Below are 17,497 nucleotides of genomic sequence, written 5' to 3'. Positions count from 1 at the left end.
GGCCCCGCTGGAGCCAGGGCTGTGCCCTCAGTGTTTTTGCCTCTAGTACCACACCCAGTGCCTGGCAAGAATGAACAGGAAGTCCTAAAAGGGGTGCTCGTCCTTTCAGTCTTTTTGCTTTAAATCATCTTGTATTAAAGCCCAAGCCACAGTTTACCTGCAGTTCCTGTCCATGGGGTGCTTGGTTGAGGCACATACTTCACGGTGGCTTTAGGCCCCGGTTACCTTTAGGCTGTTTCTGATCGTGACGTTTTCTTTTTCAGTCCTAGACATGTCTTTATAATACATAAGTAACATAAATTATACAACTTGGACAAAATGGTACTTAACCTTCAACTTGACACAGTCTGATATGTTTTATTTCAGTTCATTAAAAAAAAAAATTGGTGATCCAGACTCAGTTCAGTCTTATAACCTAGGGCATGTCCAGAAGTTTGCAGATCACTTGCTGTAGAGGGTTCGAAGGCAGTCCGACTGTCGGGGGGCCATGCTGGTGGACTTGGGGCCCCTCTCTCTCTCATCGCCCGCCCCACCTCACTCTCACCCCGGGGTGTCCGTTGTCTCAAGGGAGGATAAAGCTACAGAACTGCTCTGTACTGTAACCTGCGTCTTATAAAGAAGCACATATAGGGTGTTGTAAGCCAACTACTTGAGTTGTTGGTTCCTGAGGCATTCAGCAACACATCACTCCAAGCTCCTTGAGGACTGCTGGTTTGTGGAGCCGAGGCTTTTTCAGCAGGAGGCTCTCTCTTTGCCTTTGTAAATAGTTCTCTTTTTAGAACGTAGCCATGCTGAATTGCATGGCAGAATCCCAGAGTTTGAAGAACCTTCTTTTTCCTTTCAAACTAGAAGCTAATGTTATATCCTGCTTTTGAGATGCTCAGTTTACAGAGTCACTGGCATCGTGCCAAGTTGTTCCTCCTTTCTTTCTCCTTGTCTCTATTGTGTCCTTGTGATTCCCAGGAGTGTTTCTGGGCCTCGGCCTGAGTGGGATCATCCCCACCTTGCACTACGTCATCTCGGAGGGTTTCCTGAAGGCCGCCACCATCGGGCAGATCGGCTGGCTGTTGCTCATGGCCGGCCTATACATCACGGGGGCGGCCCTGTACGCTGCCCGCATCCCCGAGCGCTTCTTCCCCGGCAAGTGTGACATCTGGGTAAGTGTGGTCAGCAACTGGGGGCGGGCAGGGTTCACTGTCTTATCTGTCCATCTGTGAGTTAGTTACTGGCACCCAGGGAAGTGACATGATTGAGGAAGTACCCTCGCCCCAGTTTCCCTCTGAGCTGCGTCAGCGTGGTGAGTGCGGGGCTGAGGGCGAGCCCTGCAGGGGCAGCCCCTCTGTGAGGCCCGTCGCCCCGTGATGGGCCGCCAGTGCCTTCTCGGGACCGGTCCGGGAGCTCGGGTGCTCCTTACTCAGCGTGCTGCCCTTCAGGGCAGGTGTGGAGTCGTCGTCCCCCTGTCCCCGTGCCGGGCGGCAGGTTTTCAGGCCTCCTCCGTTTGGTCTCGTGTGTGGGAGGAGGGGGACACACTGGGTTTTTACCCAGGTCCTTTTCAGCACTAGAATTCTGTGTGTGGTTGGAAGGGAGGTGGGATAACCAGACGGTTGTTAAAGGTAAACTGAGAGGAGGAAAAGGTCAGGGGAGAAAATGCAGGGGACCAATGGGCAGCCTGGTACCGGTCCACTCATGAGTCCCGGTCCGTGGCCTGTTAGGAACCAAGACTGCACTTCCGGAGCTGAGCGGTCAGGGAGGGAGCGAAGCTTCCCTGTGTGCACGGCTGCTCCCCATCGCCCTCATGACTGCCTGAGGCCTGCCTTCTGTCGGGTCAGCGGCCCCTTTAGATCCTCACAGCAGCGAGAGCCCTGGCCCTGAAGGGAAGGTGGGGTATCCTGAGATGGCCAGAGTAGGAGTAGAGTGCACAGGAAACACAGCGCGTTGCTGGGCCCCGGCGCCAGTGTGCGCTGCGTCCCGAGCTTGGGCCCGCAGCTCCGTCTCTGTGGGGACAGCGGAGCGGGCCTTCCCCTCAGCAGAATGTGCTGTGCCTGCTGGGTGCTCTGAGACCAGGGACGCCTGAATTTGAGCCGCCGCCCCGCCCCTGCCCCGGCTCCGCGTGGTCTTCGGGATCTTCTGCCGACATTTAGTGACGTCTCGCCCTCCCTGCTTCTATCCCCAGTTTCACTCTCATCAGCTCTTCCACATCTTTGTGGTGGCTGGCGCGTTCGTCCACTTCCACGGGGTCTCGAACCTCCAGGAGTTCCGTTTCATGGTCGGCGGAGGCTGCAGCGAAGAGGACGCACTGTGACAGCGGCCAGAGGCCGGGGACGTGACCCCCATTGGCCGTGACGCCAGTGCCAGAGGAGCCCCACAGTGCGGGGCTTCATGACGCCCCAGGGCTCCACGTGGTCCGCAACTGGGAAGAGAAAACAAAAATAAATCACACCTCACAGGTGGAGAAGACGCGAGATGGCCCAGCCCTGCCTTGTTCTTGGGTCTGGCCGACGGAGGGCGCTTGCGCCGCGGGCACGCTGGCCTCTGCGCTTGTAGCCATCAGCTGGAGGCGCCTTCTCCTCCCTCCTCTCTCCTTAGAAACGGTGACACCGACCAGTGTTGGCGAACATTTATTATGTCCTCTGAGGGGTGGCAGTGTGATTTTAGATGCCCTTTTGGGAGAACAAAGAAATTAATGTAAATAAGATTTCTAACTTACTGTTTAAATAAAAATTTATATAAATGTTTAAACCACAGGGCTAGGGGAGGGAGGGAGGCTTTTGTATAGAACGAAACACGCGAGAGCCACACGCTGTTCCAGTTTTGCACACGTGACCGCCGAAGGATCAGGCGACAGCCCCAGAATGTATGACGCCCGGCACCCCGGGTGCCTTCTGCCGACGGGGACACCTCGGGCTCCGGGGCAGCATTGTCCCGCCCCGCCTGGCGACTCTGGAGAGCGTGAGGCGGGGGCGGCGTGTTTGCTGGGGGAAGCGGGGTGTGTGAGATCGAGGCAGTAGTGACGTGTCAGAGTTTGAGCGACTTGTTTGTGCCACCTACCCAGGAACGTCACTGAGGCTGGTGGGGATTGGGGGAGTGCCCGCAGGGCTTCCTGCATCCTTTGTGGTTGCAGGGGTGGGGATGGGGTGTCTGCAGTGGAGCTCTGGACCACTCTGTATGAGTCCCTCCAGGAGAATCACTGCCTTACCTCCCCTCTCAGCCCCTGCCCCCTGCCAGGAGAGAGACCACCTTCCCTGGCACCATGGCTCCTGGCCTGAGGCTAGCCGCACAGGGGCCCAGGGCCTGCCAACTGTGGTGGGGGAGAGTCTCCCTGTGGTGCTGTCCTGGTGCCTGGGGGCTGGGCACGTGAACACAACCTCACCCCCCTTCACCCCCACCTCCCCAATCAGGTCTCCAGGAACAGGGAAGCCAGCAGCACACCTCAGGCGAGAGCCCTTTACCCACCAGTGCTGGGGTGACCAGCACCCAAGAGCCCAGTTTTCTAGGGGTGGTGTGGTAGGAAGGTTTAGAAGGAAGTGATACATTACTGCCAGGGAGTCTGGTTGGCTCCTTGAAGCTGTGTCTTTGAGGAGCTGCTCAAATAAGGCTGCTTGAGCCCCAAAGGTGTCCTGCGGGGGTGTCAGAGTCTGGTGTGGAGGGTCTGGCTCCTGGGAGGCCTGCACGTGCCCACATATCCCCGAGTCCATTTTTTACTCTCAGCAAAAACTTGTGATGGTTGAATCGCACCTGGGGCGGCAGCCGTCACACGTGAACAGGTCCTGAGCTGGGCTGGCCGCCTCCACCAGTGTTTGTGAGCGTGGGAAGGTCTCCTGTTTACTCAGTGTGGGTTTTTTTCTTGGTTAGGTGTCTCCTTTCCCCTGTGTCTCCAGCAAAACCTGGGAACCAGGAAGCAAGAATCTTTTGTAGAACTTGGGAGTATTTTGGTCCTGAGTGAGGGCACTGCCCCCGGTGCTGGGCGTGCTGGTGCCATGTGGACAGGTGGGAGAGCAGTATTACCCCTCCAAGGAGCACGGCCCACGAGACAGTTCCCCACTGCACCCCTGGGAGGAGGCTCCCTGGGCTTCAGGATGTCCCCCAGAAGCCAGCCTTGCGTCCGGTCACCTGCCCGGGGAAGCGGTGTGTTACATGCGGCCCCCGGGACACCTCCAGCAGTCCGGGGCCCAGCCGCCCCCCACACACACCCCCCCAAAGAGGAGCTGCACCTGGCTCAACACAGCACAAGCACTTAGAAAGTGACGTGATCACCAACCAGACGTCCCCCCACCCCGACCCCGTGACAGCCCCCACCCCAGCCCCTCCCTGGGAAGCGGGTGTGCACCCACCTCCGTGTGTCCTCGAAGCCCCGGCCTGCCTCACACACGCCTCCGCCTGCTGGGAACCCCACAGGTCGGTGCCTGGATGCCTTACTCTCAGCAGTCAGAGGCTCGCTTGCTCTGTGCAGATGTTCGTTTTCTCTTCAGGCCCTTGGCCGTTTCGGACCTCTGCAGCTTCATCCTCTCACCCATTGAAGAGTGGCCTTCTCAGTATTTCCCCCTTCCCGTTTATAAATTGTCAAAGCCACAAAGCACATTTTGGGGGATCATAGACGGCTGGGATTTCAGAAGGGCATTTGTGCGATGGCCCCATTCACCATGGGATGTCCCTCCTCGCTGTATTCTCAAACTTCTAATAAAAAAACCAAGTGGAATATGAATGTTTTTTGTTGTGCCTTTTTTTTTTTTTTTAAAGAAAAAACTGCCTCAGCTTCCCTCTTCATAGCTTTTGGTACTTCTTAACTTGAAGCCTTCATTTAGATACTGAAGCTTAAATTTCTGGAAACATCCCACTCTGAGTGCTGGAGACCATTCTGAAAAGGCTGTCTGTGGACTGACCAACAGATTAAGCTCTTGTGAAATTATTAATAGTCAGGATTCTTTGGCCACAAAGGTATTTTCTATACCGAGTACAACATCTCAGGATGCTTTGGGGTTTGTCACTCACTGGGCTACCAGTTTTTTGAAGGTCATATTGTATACTGTGGTTTCCCCAGTGTAGTGTTGAGAGTGCGAAAGTTGAAGGTGTTCTCTGGCAGTTTTAATTAGATAAATCTTGTAATTTGTATATTTCACATTTCCATTTAATTTTCCTAACGTGTTAATGATGGCAGGCAGGATGATGATGAGTTAATAAAGAGGGTCCCTGGTGGCTCAGAGGTTAAAGCATCTGCCTGCAATGTGGGAGACCTGGGTTCGATCCCTGGGTCGGGAAGATCCCCTGGAGAAGGAAATGGCAACCCACTCTAGTATTCTTGCCTGGAGGATCACATGGACAGAGGAGCCTGGTGGGCTGCAGTCCATGGGGTCACAACGAGTCGGACACGACTGAGCGACTTCACTTTCACTTTCAGTATAAAAACCAGTGCTCATGCCCAGCTCAAGCCTTCCCGGCCCTCCTTACACTTTGATCATAACTGGGGTCCCAGGCACAAGAGTGGAGGGGAGAGCCAGCTCCAAGGGACAGTTACTAGTTTATCGTTAGAGGTACAAAAATAACACGTAAAGAACGCATCCTACAAGGGGGTGTGTTAGAGCACTCAGCACTTCACGCGATTGTAACCAGCCCCCAGTGAGCAGATGTGTTGTTTCACTTGTGTTTTGTAGGTGAGATTAGGAGAGGTGAGTCTGACTCTTGCGACATAGTCTACACTAAGAGGGAAATTCAGGTCTCATGTAGGGACTTCCCTGGCTGCCCAGTGGTTAGGACTCTGGGCTTCCACTGCAGGGGTTGCAGGTTTGATCCCTGGTCGGGGAACTGAGATCCCCTTGCTGCACGGCACGGCCAAAAATAAAAGCCTCGTGTGTTTTGACTGAAAGTTTTGGGGGTTTGTTAACCTCCTATGTAATTTAAGAGAAGAGAGGAGGTCCCAGCCCTTTTTGCCTTGGGTTTATTTAGTTTTTTTCAGGGGAATTTCCAGCATTTGGATGCATTCTGATTTTAAGTGTAGGAATAGGTTTTTTGCATAGGGAACCTGGAGGGTGGGACACTGGGTCGTGTCCTGCTTTATTTTTTATGTGGGCCATTTAAAAGTCTTCATTATTGAGTTTGTTACGGCGTTGCTTCTCCTTTATGTTTTGATTTTTGTGGATGCGAGGCATGTGGGACCTTAGTCCCCAGCCAGGGATTGAATCTGCATCGGAAGGCCAGGTCTTACCTGCCAAGGAAGCCCCTCCCGTCCTGCTCGAGGCCTACAGACACCCCCTGGCTTTCCTGAGTCCTTTCCTGAGCTGTCTGTAGGCGCCCTTTTCACGGTGATACCCGTGGTGCTGGAAAGGAAGTGGATGAGGGCGTCTTTGAATCCTGGCCTGATAGTTGCTCGGGCTCCCTGGCCTGGAGGTGGCTGTGGGCGCCGTTGCGCCTGTGAGTAACTCCTGGCCTCCGAGTGTCCTACTCGGTCAGGGCTCAAGCGCTGACCCCACGCCTGTGTCCCCTGTGTCCTCCTGGGCAGGTTTTCCCGCCCCCAGCCCCATGACCTGTGGCAATCTGGTCTAGTGTGACTCTGCCTTCGGTGGTGATGGCGGGAGTCTAGCCGGGCAGGAAGGATGGCCTGTCACTGCCACCCTGGCCTGGGGACCGTGCTCTGGGGACAGCACCGGGGCTGCCGAGACAGCTGCTTTCTCAGCTGTGAGCTCGTCCCTGCCCCACCCCAAGTCAGCATCCCTCACTTGAGCTGCAGGGATGGGCTGGCGTCTGCGCCAAGCTCTTGCCCTCATTCTTCCCCGAGTCTGCATCTTTGACTTGGAGACATCCACTCCCTCGCCCTCCAGAATGAATTCCCGCTTGACATCATGGAGCGGTGCTCAGGCCTTTTGTTTCAGCAGCACTTGCACTAGAACGTGCTCAGAGGTGACTTAGGAGCTGGCACACCCCTGCCCCGAGGACAGAGCTGGCAGCCCTGGCACCCTCGGGCATCCACAGGTTTTTTTCTAGGAAAAGGGACTTCAGGACTCTCTCCCCAGAATCTTGTCATCTATTCAGTGACTTTGGTTTTAACTTTGTTGGTCTGAGCTTCCCTGGTGGCTCAGATGGTAAAGCGTCTGCCTGCAATGAGGGAGACCTGCGTTCAATCCTGGGGTCGGGCAGATCCCCCGGAGAAGGAAATGGCAACCCACTCCAGTGTTCTTGCCTGGCAAATTCCATGGACTGAGGAGCCGGCGGGCTACAGTCCATGGGGTCGCAACGAGTCGGACACGACTGAGAGACTTCACTTGGTCTGAAACCAAGGTGACGGCTCTTCAGCGCGAGCTAGGCTGCCACCTGCTGCCCTCTGGGCTGTGGTGGTGGCGGTGGTGGGTGGCAGAGGGTTAGAACCACCAAAATAGAAAAGGGCAAGAACAGCCCTGACCTCCAAAGGCAGGGCTTATGTTCTCTTCTCCCAGGTGAAGAGCAGTTTTATCGTATCAACGGTTTTTGCTTCCATTGGTTCTGACAGGGAGTCCTGGCCCCACAGCCCCCTCCTGATCACACAGAGACAGGGCTGAGGCTGGGAGCGGCCCCAGTACTTCCTAAGCGTGGTTTTTAAATTGTGTGGCCAAGAGCGTCAATAAATTGCCTGAAAAGACTCTTCCTGGTTGTGGGGAGGGGGAACAGGATACTGTCCTGGAGAGAGGTTAGAGGTCAAGGTCTGGACATGCTCCGATGCCCCAGAAGGGCACAGCGAGGGAGGGGCTGTCTCCTGGAGGGCTCTGTGACGTGAAGGTGGGGAGTTGAGCTGAGGGGGTGGGAGGTGGGCCCCCTGCTGCCTCCTCGCCCACCTGCACCCGGCGGGCACCTGTGACCTTGTCTGTTGTTCCAACGTCCTTTCTCCCTCCCCTCCACCAGGAAAGCAGGTGCTTCAGAGGAGAGCCGGTGACACGCTGTGGGTGCCGACCGCAGGCCACGAGGTTTCAGGTTCAGGACACGGACACCACGTGCACGCCTTGCACATCGCGGTCACCTCTTCCGGGGAGGCCGGCTGAACGTAGAGAGTGGAGGCCACCCCAGGGTTTCTGCGTGGTTCTGCCTTCAGTGTCACTCCCACCATAGGGACAGCAGTCCCTGGGGAGCCAGGTCTGCGTGGGAGGAAGCCGCGGCCCCGAGACCCCTTGGGTGGGGGGCGTGCCCAGATGCATCCGTCTCCCCCACTGGACTCCAATTTGCAAATGGGAATGCTCCCCAAAGCTCCAGCTCCAAGGCCAGAGTCAGGTGGTCTCTCTTGTAGATCATCAGCCAGAAAAAGACCACCATGGGTCCTTGGGCCTCCGGGGGGTCTGGAGCCTTCAGGACCCCCCTGACTACGCCTCCCTGAAGACCAGTCTTTTGCTAGGACCCCTCTGGCTGCAACTGGTCCTGCCCCCTGCCCTGGACTCACATCCTTCTCCAGTGGAGCAGCTGTATCGCTAACCTACTAGGTTCTTCTTAGAAAGAGGCAAATGGTAAGTCAGGGCTTTGCAAAGACATTTATAAACTTTTTTAATAGCAATAGTTTGTGGGCATCACACGCAGCCATGTTCATGTAAAGGACCTGCCTTCTCTCTCTCATGCACGCGCACACGCACACACACGAACACATACACACACACCTTTTTTGAGCTTCAACTGTGAGACTGAGCTGCCCTGCTGTATACCTCACCCTGGGGCAGCTACATCTCTAGTGGGAAGCGTTCCTGCCCTCCTCCCCTCTCTGCCCTCAGCCTCATTGCTCTCCTCCTTCTCAGGACATTTAAGTCCTTGGATTCTACTGAAGACCAACCAGGCTCATTAGAAAGAGCTGCCCTGTCTCTAGCTGGGTCTGGATATCTGGGGGAATAGATGGAACTAAAGCTCTCTGGTCTTGGTCCAGGTTGAGCTCATGCTGGACTCCCCAAGAGGAGGTGGGGAAGACTGCCCACTGAGACGTGGGGTAGAGGGTACCCGGCACCCCAGAAGGTCTTCAGGACGGGTTTCTGACTCCACCAGCAATCTCAGGAGGTCCACGATGGACGAGCACGGCCCTGGGCAAGAACCCAGCTGTAGAGTGCCAGACAGCACGGTGGACTGCTGACTTCCCAGTGTCAAAGCAGGCCTGATGGGGCGAGGTCACCGCAGCAGCTGGGGTGGCAGCACCCAGGCCCACAGAGGCAGCAGGAGCAGGGCGAGTGAGGCCGAGGTGTCTGAGGCGCCTCCGCAGTCCTGGGCATTCTCCTGCGGACCCAGAGCACTCCCGGTGAGGTACCAGTCCAGGCAGAGGCGACCAGGAGACTGGGAGTCAGGAGGGAGGTTCTGGGACTAAGAGGGACTGAGGGCTGGGGGAGAGGGGAGTTCCAGCAAGTGGAGGGAGCCCTGGCCCCCCACCTCCTGCTTCTAGGAGAAGGAAGATGGAAGGGCTGTGGAGTTATCCTCTTAGAGTGACTGCAGAGAAGCCCGGCACTCTGGGAGCATCCTGGCTGTGGATTCAGCGTGTCTAGCAAGGACGACTCTAATACAAGAAGCCCAACTACGGTGTTCAGGGCTGGTCACCACAGTATTATGTGCCTAACGGTTTCCTCCTACCTGCCCGGACCCTGTGGATCCAAGTGCGATGGGGGCGATGTGGAGAAGCTGTGTTTAAGTTTGCCAAGGGCCTGGCCCCTGGGAGACCAGGTCTCATCATAAAAACACTGCTGGGTCCCTCCCTGCATGAATGGACATGGATGGGGGTTCCAGAAGTGCCCTCACAGCTGCACACTGGGTGTCGAGTGCTCTCATGTCTGAACGGTACAGGCTTGGACTGAGGTTTGGGGATGAAGACCCCCCCATCCCCCACCTCTGGATGGAAGGCATGGCAGGCGTCCGGGCGCCGGCGGAGCCTCTGGGAACGCATCCTGTCGCACTTGACAGAGGCATTATGTGCAGAGGTCACTGTTAAGGTGAACACAGCTGAGGCAGAGATGACACTGGAGCCTGTGTGTGTGACAGTCGTTCAGTCGTGTTCGACTCTGTGACCCCAAGGACTGTAGCCCGCCAGGCTCCTCTGTCCATGGGATTCTCCAGTCAAGAGTACTGGAGTGGGTTGCCTTTCCCTTCTCCAGGGGATCTTCTCAACCCAGGGATCGAACTTAGGTCTTCTGCACTGCAGGCAGATTCTTTACTGTCTGAGCCACCAGGGAAGCCCAAGAATACTGGAGTGGGTAGCCATTCCCTTCTCCAGGGGATCTTCCTGACCCAGGGATCGAACTCAGGTCTCCCGCATTGCAGGTGGGTTCTTTACTGTCTGAGCCACCCGGGAGCCTCTGGGGACTCAGTTCTGGAACCTCTGGTGGGACTGGATGCCTCACGGCCTTCTGGGGTCAGAGGTCAGCCCTCGGAGCCATGGGAAGGGCAGGGTGTTGGTGGTGAGGGTGGCTGGCCCCACCTCTCTAGATCTGAGCCCCTCGGTTATGACCCGCCCTCCACCCTCCCCTGCCCCACACAGGCTGGAGCCCCAGAGGATATATTTGACCTCCTCCGCCTCCCGCAGCACTGGCGGGAAGATGCTGCAGTCACAGGTGCGGTCCGTCACCAGGAGCAGGAGGTTGCTGCTGGGGACCTGCTGCATCACAAATGCCCTGAGGACACGAGAGAGGTTGGCCCGTGGAGGCTCCGAGCAGCCGGATGCTGGGCTTCAGGGAGGCTCTTCTGGAGATGGCGTGAGGGCTTGGGGGCCCAGGTTAGCCCCCTGGTGGGAGGCAACCTGGTTTGCATCTCCCACAAGCCTTTACAGCTGCCCTGCTCCTTTCCTAGCGGATTGGAGGGAAGGAAGCCCAGACATCTAGGGGATGGGAGTCGTTATTGACGTCCGCGGGGAACACAGGCCTAAGTCAAGACTATCAAGTAAAGGCCGGTGTGGAGAGGCCGGCCCCCAGCGAGGTTACAGTGCTCAGGCTTGGCCACAAGGTGGCGCCCCAGACCCGCATGCTGCCTGATTGGGAGCCGGGTGGGTGCAAGCCAGTTGCGGTCACTGGCTCAGCCAGTGCTTTGGCCACAGACACTGCCCGTAGGCATTTCCTACGGGGTAGAGGACTTCATATGTGCACATGCACACACACACAGCACATCCACGTGCCCATACACACGTGCACAACAGACTCACATGTACATATTCAACCTTCTTCATACCATACGAAGTTGGTATTATCCCTGTTTTGCAGATGGGAAAGCTGACTCCTCTGGGTAAAGTGTTGCACCCAAGGTCACCAGTTCCTCTTCAGGCAAGTCTGTTTACTCTGAGGCCTTGGCTTTACCCACACTGTTCGCTGTGTCCACCCTGCCAGCCTCCGAGATAAGTGTACAAATAACTACATTCCCGTGAAACCGGATGTGTGAGTCCTACAATGACTGCCTGCCTGCACACGACGGGCTGCCTGTGTCTGAGGCCAGGGTCCCAGGCGTCCCACGAGAAGGCAGTTTGCTCGTGCCCTGAATCTCAGGGACATCCCGGAAGCCCCTGGGGAGTGGCATGCTGGCAAGTGGACAGCCTAGGGGAGGCCATCTCCTCCGGGTCAGGATGGAACATCCCGGGGGTGGGCGGTGGCCCAAGGTCGGGGTGGGAGTGAGCAGCACGGAACTTTGAGTCAGGCCTCCCGGCCTCCCTGGGCCAGAGCCTGGCCTCCCTGTGGGAGCTCAGGCAGAGGTATCAGGTGCCCCAGCCACTCCTGAAACGTCCTCCAGCCTCCTGGTTCTCTGCGTGGACAGACATCTAAGCAAGAGCTGGCCCTCCTTCCCCAAGTCTGCCTGGCCTCAGGACCATCTCTCCTGTCTGCCAACATGGACACTATGCTAGCCCTGTCCCCACCTGGCTGCCATGCTCTGGGCCGAGGCCTGTGTCCCTCCACCGAGGCACAGAGGCCTTGCCGCGGGGACCCCACCTGGTTCCCTCCCCTCCCCGCTCACTTCTGGCAGGCGCGGCACTCCACAGTGCCGTTGGCCTCCCGCACGGCCGTCTGGTGGACGAACACGGGGTAGGCAGTGTCACAGGGCTGCAGCAGGTCCTGCTTCTTGTGCTTGTGGGCTGCGGGGACACAGAAAGGTGTGGACGCGGGGCCTCGGTCACCCCCGTGGGGTGGGCCTCGACAGCCTGGGCAGTGTGGTCACTGCTCTGGGAGGAAGACGCTCCGTCCACTGGCAGATGGCAAGCCATCAGGACTTGGGGGGCGGGGGAGAGGGAGCAGCTGAGTGTGAGTGACGCCCTGGGTGACCCTGGGTACGCCTGGCTCTCTGCTCACCATCAGCGGTGATGTCCAGGGCCTTGGAGGAGGTCAGGGTGTGGGGGGGCCTGGGAGACAACAGCCCTGCTTCCTGTGGACGGTCCAGTGGGTGCTCTGCAGACACAGCTCCCGGACAAGCAGTGGGCCTCCCCCCGCAACTGACCCCATGGTCACTTAGAAGTGGGCGGGGGGCCCAGTGCCCAGACTTCCTGGACTCCTCAGTGGGGCCTGTGTGGTCACTCAAGCGGGCTCAGAAAGGACTTGGCAAACTCAGAGGCCTGGCAGTTGCCCTGGAGGACCCATGTCCACTCCTGGGTGAGCAGATAGCTGTTCCCTGTGTGGGGCCTTGGCCTCTGGACCACAGGACACTGCCTTCTGGCGTCATCAGAGCTATTGCCCAGGAGAGGGCTGGAGGGTTCCGTTTTCCCTGGGGCAGGGCTGTGATCATGTGGGATGGGGTCTGGGCTACGCACCCTTCCCTAAGGAGCAAGGCTCTAAGTTGGGAGGGGCCTTCATTTTTGAGGAGTCCTGGAAGGAGAGAGGTTCCTGGGACCCTCCGAGCCCAGCACTGGGGCTCCTCGGCCGCTCTACTTACAATGATGGAAGACGGTCTTGGCTGTCCAGGACGTGTGGCCCAGCACGGGGTGGTGATGATGGTGATGATGGTGGTGTCACATGGTGTGGGCATGATGTCACATGGAAAGGATGATGTCACATGGGAATGGTCAACATCACATGGGATGGATGATGTCACATGGATGATGTCATATATGATGGATGACGTCACACGGGATGGATGATGTCACATGGGATAGATGATGGAACACGGATGATGTCACACAGGTCCGTGGTGTCCCGAGATGGTATGACGTCACACAGAGGTGAGGGAAGGTGATTGAGAGGCCGACAGGATGGACCTGAGTGGTGGGCCCTCTGCAGTCCCCTCCCCACAAGTGGCGGCTGGAATGATGCTGGGCTCTGGGCTCTGGGCTCCCGCAACCGAGCACTCACCCTCAGCCCTGTGGTCCCCACGCCAGGAGCCCCAGGCCCTCCACTCCAGCAGGAGCCTGTTGGATAGAAGCGGTCAGAGACCTGATTGCCCTCCTCACTGGTCCCTGGGCTGTTTGCCCCTCCCTGCAGGGAACCCTTGTCTGGAGGCTCCTGGGGTGCAGAGGCCCTCCCCTGGCAGCTGCATGTAGGAGGGGGCATTGTATGTGCCTGGCTGGTTCCACCCCGGACCTCAGCCTCCTCCTCTGGGGTTGTGGGGACCTCAAGCAGCTCCCTTCAAGGGGCCCCCTCATAGCCCACCCCTGCGTGAAGTCCCCAGCCCCTCACTCACAGCAGGAGCTCGTTCATCAGCCACCTGGTAGCCGACAGGATGGCAGAGATGGGCTGGGGGGAGAGGGGACACACCGTGAGCCCCGGGCTCCCCCGACCCCATCCCAGCAATGGGATCAACAGAAAGCTGTTCTGGGAAATTCCTGCTGTAGAGCGGATGATGGGATAACGCCAGTCATCACCCTGGGTGGCGTCTATGGGATCCCTGATGGGTTGTGGACCGTTTCGGGGTGAGGGTGGGAACCAGGCAAGAAGGCCGCTGCAGCTGTCCCTCTGCTGGAGCAGTTGCCCTGACCCCTCCTGCCCCGTCAGATAAGATCTGGGAGGGAGCAGACTGTGGGTGGCGGGGGCAGTGGGAGAGGGCCAAGGTGGGCCCTGGTTCCTGGAGAGAAAGGGACAGGCCACCATCTGGTGGAGGGAAGCCCCGGGGGGACACTCACGCTGACCAGGGGCTGGGAGGCGCTGTGGTGGTGGGTCGGGGGTCTGCACATGGCCTGGTAGTCGTACATGGTCACTCTGAAGCCAGAAATGGGACAGGGTGAGTCCAGACCCCACCCGTATTCCACCCCCACCCTGCCCCAGGAGACTTTGCAGCAGGGTTTTTGTCCGCAGGTCAGAAAATGACATTTCTGGGCTCGGGCTGCTCAAAGACAAGGGACAGCAGACCTAGCTCTCCCTCTCAGGCGGACCCCAGCCCTTCCCACCCTGCAGGCCTCGGGCCTAAGGAGGTTGCTCTGCAGCCCTGGGGTCCCTGTGCTGTTCTGAGGTTGGGATCCAAGATGCATCTGATCTGTTTAGCATCTGACCCCGCCTCCTCTCTATGTGTTCGGGGAGGGGGGTGCCTGCCCCACTTACTGGCTGAACACCCCCATGCTGAGCAGCTGGGTCACGAGCGCACCGTCTACCTCCCCCAGGAATCGGCCCACCTGAGAGGGCAAGAAGAGGGGGAGAGGGAGGGACAGGGGGTCGCTCCGAGCTCCTGATTTCACCTGCATCTGGGCTTCCCCTCCTGGGGCTTAGTAAGTATGTGTGGGGAGGTTATACTTTCTCCTCGGCCCTTCTGGGTCTAAGGGGGTCCTGGGTGTGTGGCCAGCTGGTGTGATGGGGCACCTCCAGGCCAGGCTGGCCGGTGAGGATGGACTTTCCCACCCGGGAGGTCCAGAGGAGGGGAGAGAGCATCCAGATCCTGGCCCCACGGAGGCTGGGAGGGTGGGCGCTGAGGTCTGAGCGTGTGCCTCGAACTCACATGCAAAAAGGTGCCTCCAGGGCAACAGGCCCACATGATGGGGTTGATGTTCTCAGAAGAGACCCCAGGGGGCTCCCTGCCCCTTGCCGCTGGGACACACTGAGAACCCTGCTACCCAGGGGGGCCCCCTCAGGCTCTAGCTCCTACAACTGTGAGAAGAGCATCTTTGTGGTTCGTGAGCTGCCCCATCTGTGGGCTCTGCTCCGGATGTCTGAATGAACTAAGGTGGGTGGAGGGGGAGGCAGACAGGAGTAGGTGGTGGGGGGCAGGAAGGGGCTCAGGACACTGGGGTGGGCCCCCAGGGCAAGGCTGCAGACAAAACCTGGGGGCCTCGGGGAACCCCCCACCAATAGAGCAGGGGAGACAAAACAGAGGACATCTGAGGTGAAAAGGCTGGATCCTGGGGTCTCTCAGTGCCAGCTGTGGTTTCAGACTGTCTACTGATTGTCTCTGGGCAAGGATTATTGCTTCCAGCCTTTTTGACAGTAGAGGTCACTGGGCGATGTGAGCGCCCCCACCCCTCCAGTTCTGCTTCCGAGCGCCTTACCTCCTGGGGCCTCTCAGAGATCAGGATGAACCCATTGTTGTCGACGACAAAGCAGTCCAGGTCCTGGGGAGAAGCCCAGAAGGAGGTCAAGGCCAGGCCCTAACACTGACCCCTGGTCTTGCTGCCTGCCCGCTGGACCATGTGGGGAGGCCTCCGCATGGAGCCCAGGCTGGGGAAGGAGGGACTGGCCCATCAGGGGGACACGGGTGGAGGCTGTCCCTCCCCTCTTCCCACTGGGGAGGCACTCACACTGTCCTGGCAGCTCTCTGGGCACGGCCCCTCCGCGGCACCACACTGGAGGGAAGGGCAGAGCTTTGAGTTGTGTATCCATGTCTGTGCGTGTGAGTGTGTGATGTGTGTGGTGCAGTGTATGTGATGTGATGTGTGATGTGTGTGTGATGTGATGTGTGATGTGTGTGTGTTATGTGTGTGATGTGTGTGTGATGTGTGATGTGTGACATGTGTATGATGTGATGTGTGATGTGTGTTATGTGTGTGATGCGTGATGTGTGTGATGTGTGACGTGTGTGTTATGTGTGTGTGACGTGTGTGATGTGATGTGTGGTGTGTGATGTGTGTGATGTGTTTGTGCATGGTATGTATGTGTGTGTGTGATGTGTGTGATGTGTATGGTGTGTGATGTGTGTGGTGTGTGATGTGTGTGATGTATTTGTGCATGGTATGTATGTGTGTGGTGTATGTGTGATGTGTGTGGTGTGTGTGGTGTGACGTGTGTGGTGTGTGTGATGTGTGATGTGATGTGTGTGGTGTGTGATGTGTGTGTGATGTGTGTGGTGTGTGATGTGTGTGATGTCTGTGTGATGTGTTTGTGCATGGTATGTGTGTGTGTGGTGTGTGTGATGTGTGTGTGTGATGTGTATGTGTGATTGTGTGATGTGTGTGTGATGTGATGTGTGTGGTGTGTCATGTGTGTGATGTGTTTGTGCATGGTACGTATGTGTGTGGTGTGTGTGTGATGTGTGTGTGAGGCATGTGGTATGTGTGGTGTGTGTGTGTGTGGTTTGTGATGTGTGTGATATCTGTGTAATGTGTTTGTGCATGGTATGTGTGTGTGATGTGTGTGTGATGTGTGTGGTGTGTGATGTGTGACGTGTGTGTGATGTGATGTGTGTGGTGTGTGTGTGATGTTTGTGCATGGTATGTATGTGTGTGATGTGTGTGTGATGTGTGTGGTGTGTGTGATGTGTGTGATGTTTGTGCATGGTATGTATGTGTGTGATGTGTGTGTGATGTGTGTGGTGTGTGTGATGTGTGTGATGTGTTTGTGCATGGTATGTGTGTGTGTGATGTGTGTGTAGTGTGTGTGGTGTGTGATATGTGACGTGTGTGTGATGTGATGTATGTTGTGTGTGTGATGTGATGTGTGTGATGTGTGTGCATGGTATGTATATGTGTGATGTGTGTGTGATGTGTGTGTGATGTGTGTGGTGTGTGTGTGATGTGTGTGATGTGTTTGTGCATGGTATGTGTGGTGTGATGTGTGTGTGGTGTGTGATGTGTGACGTGTGTGTGATGTGATGTGTGACGTGTGTGTGATGTGATGTGTGATGTGTGTGTGATGTGATGTGTGTGGTGTGTGTGTGATGTGTGTGATGTGTTTGTGCATGGCATGTATGTGTGTGGTGTCTGTGGGGAATGGAGCCCAAAGGACACCTGTGGTGTGCATGCAGGGGTCACATGCCTATGTGGTGAGTGTGGTGTGTGCACACGGGGGACTTGTGTGGTGTGACATGTGTATGGTGTGTTCCTGTCGTGTGTGCCCTGTGTATGTGCACGGGGGGTCCGGGGCTGAGATGCGGGCAGGACCTCGGTGGCAGCACTTCAGGTGCACAGGTTGGGGTCCTCACCCTGAGTGGCCCGCCCACACCCCTACACCCACCTGCCGGGTGGCAGCCCAGAAGCTGCGCTGCAGGAATTCCATTCTCATCTGGACGCCCACGGCTGCCGGGGAGCGGGGCGGGGGTGCAGCGAAGAGATGGTGAGAGAGGTGTTGGATCCCAGTCCAAGGGAGGAGGTGCATCCGCAGAGGGCTGGGGGCACCTGGCAGCCTGGGCCGGGGGCGCGTGTGGCTCGGTCTCTCCAGAGCCGACAACACCAGAAAACACCCCAAGATGTGAT

The 17,497-nt window shown here is 57.3% G+C and overlaps 2 protein-coding genes across 2 annotated transcripts in view; one reads left to right on the top strand and one right to left on the bottom strand.

Moving 5' to 3' along the window:
• The window catches only part of ADIPOR2 (adiponectin receptor 2), a 43,634-nt gene extending 38,932 nt beyond the window's left edge, over nt 1–4,702 (top strand). The window contains exons 7-8 of the mRNA XM_070371680.1: nt 964–1,157; nt 2,174–4,702. Of these exons, the coding sequence (XP_070227781.1) occupies nt 964–1,157; nt 2,174–2,302 (323 nt within the window). The 3' untranslated portion in view covers nt 2,303–4,702. The remainder of the gene's footprint in view (nt 1–963; nt 1,158–2,173) is intronic.
• A 4,400-nt stretch (nt 4,703–9,102) lies between these two features.
• CACNA2D4 (calcium voltage-gated channel auxiliary subunit alpha2delta 4) overlaps nt 9,103–17,497 on the bottom strand; it is a 66,433-nt gene continuing 58,038 nt past the window's right edge. The window contains exons 28-39 of the mRNA XM_005895198.2: nt 17,259–17,320; nt 15,608–15,652; nt 15,359–15,421; nt 14,421–14,491; nt 14,006–14,081; nt 13,567–13,619; nt 13,239–13,294; nt 12,823–12,843; nt 11,914–12,031; nt 10,477–10,589; nt 9,809–9,891; nt 9,103–9,207 (exon numbers count right to left, since the gene is read on the bottom strand). Of these exons, the coding sequence (XP_005895260.2) occupies nt 9,103–9,207; nt 9,809–9,891; nt 10,477–10,589; nt 11,914–12,031; nt 12,823–12,843; nt 13,239–13,294; nt 13,567–13,619; nt 14,006–14,081; nt 14,421–14,491; nt 15,359–15,421; nt 15,608–15,652; nt 17,259–17,320 (866 nt within the window). The remainder of the gene's footprint in view (nt 9,208–9,808; nt 9,892–10,476; nt 10,590–11,913; nt 12,032–12,822; nt 12,844–13,238; nt 13,295–13,566; nt 13,620–14,005; nt 14,082–14,420; nt 14,492–15,358; nt 15,422–15,607; nt 15,653–17,258; nt 17,321–17,497) is intronic.

The sequence above is a fragment of the Bos mutus genome, chromosome 5 (genome assembly GCF_027580195.1).
Source record: "Bos mutus isolate GX-2022 chromosome 5, NWIPB_WYAK_1.1, whole genome shotgun sequence".
NCBI classification, from domain to species: Eukaryota; Metazoa; Chordata; class Mammalia; order Artiodactyla; family Bovidae; genus Bos; species Bos mutus.
Note: the sequence above shows the minus strand (reverse complement) of the source record. Positions and strands in the feature narration are given on the sequence as shown.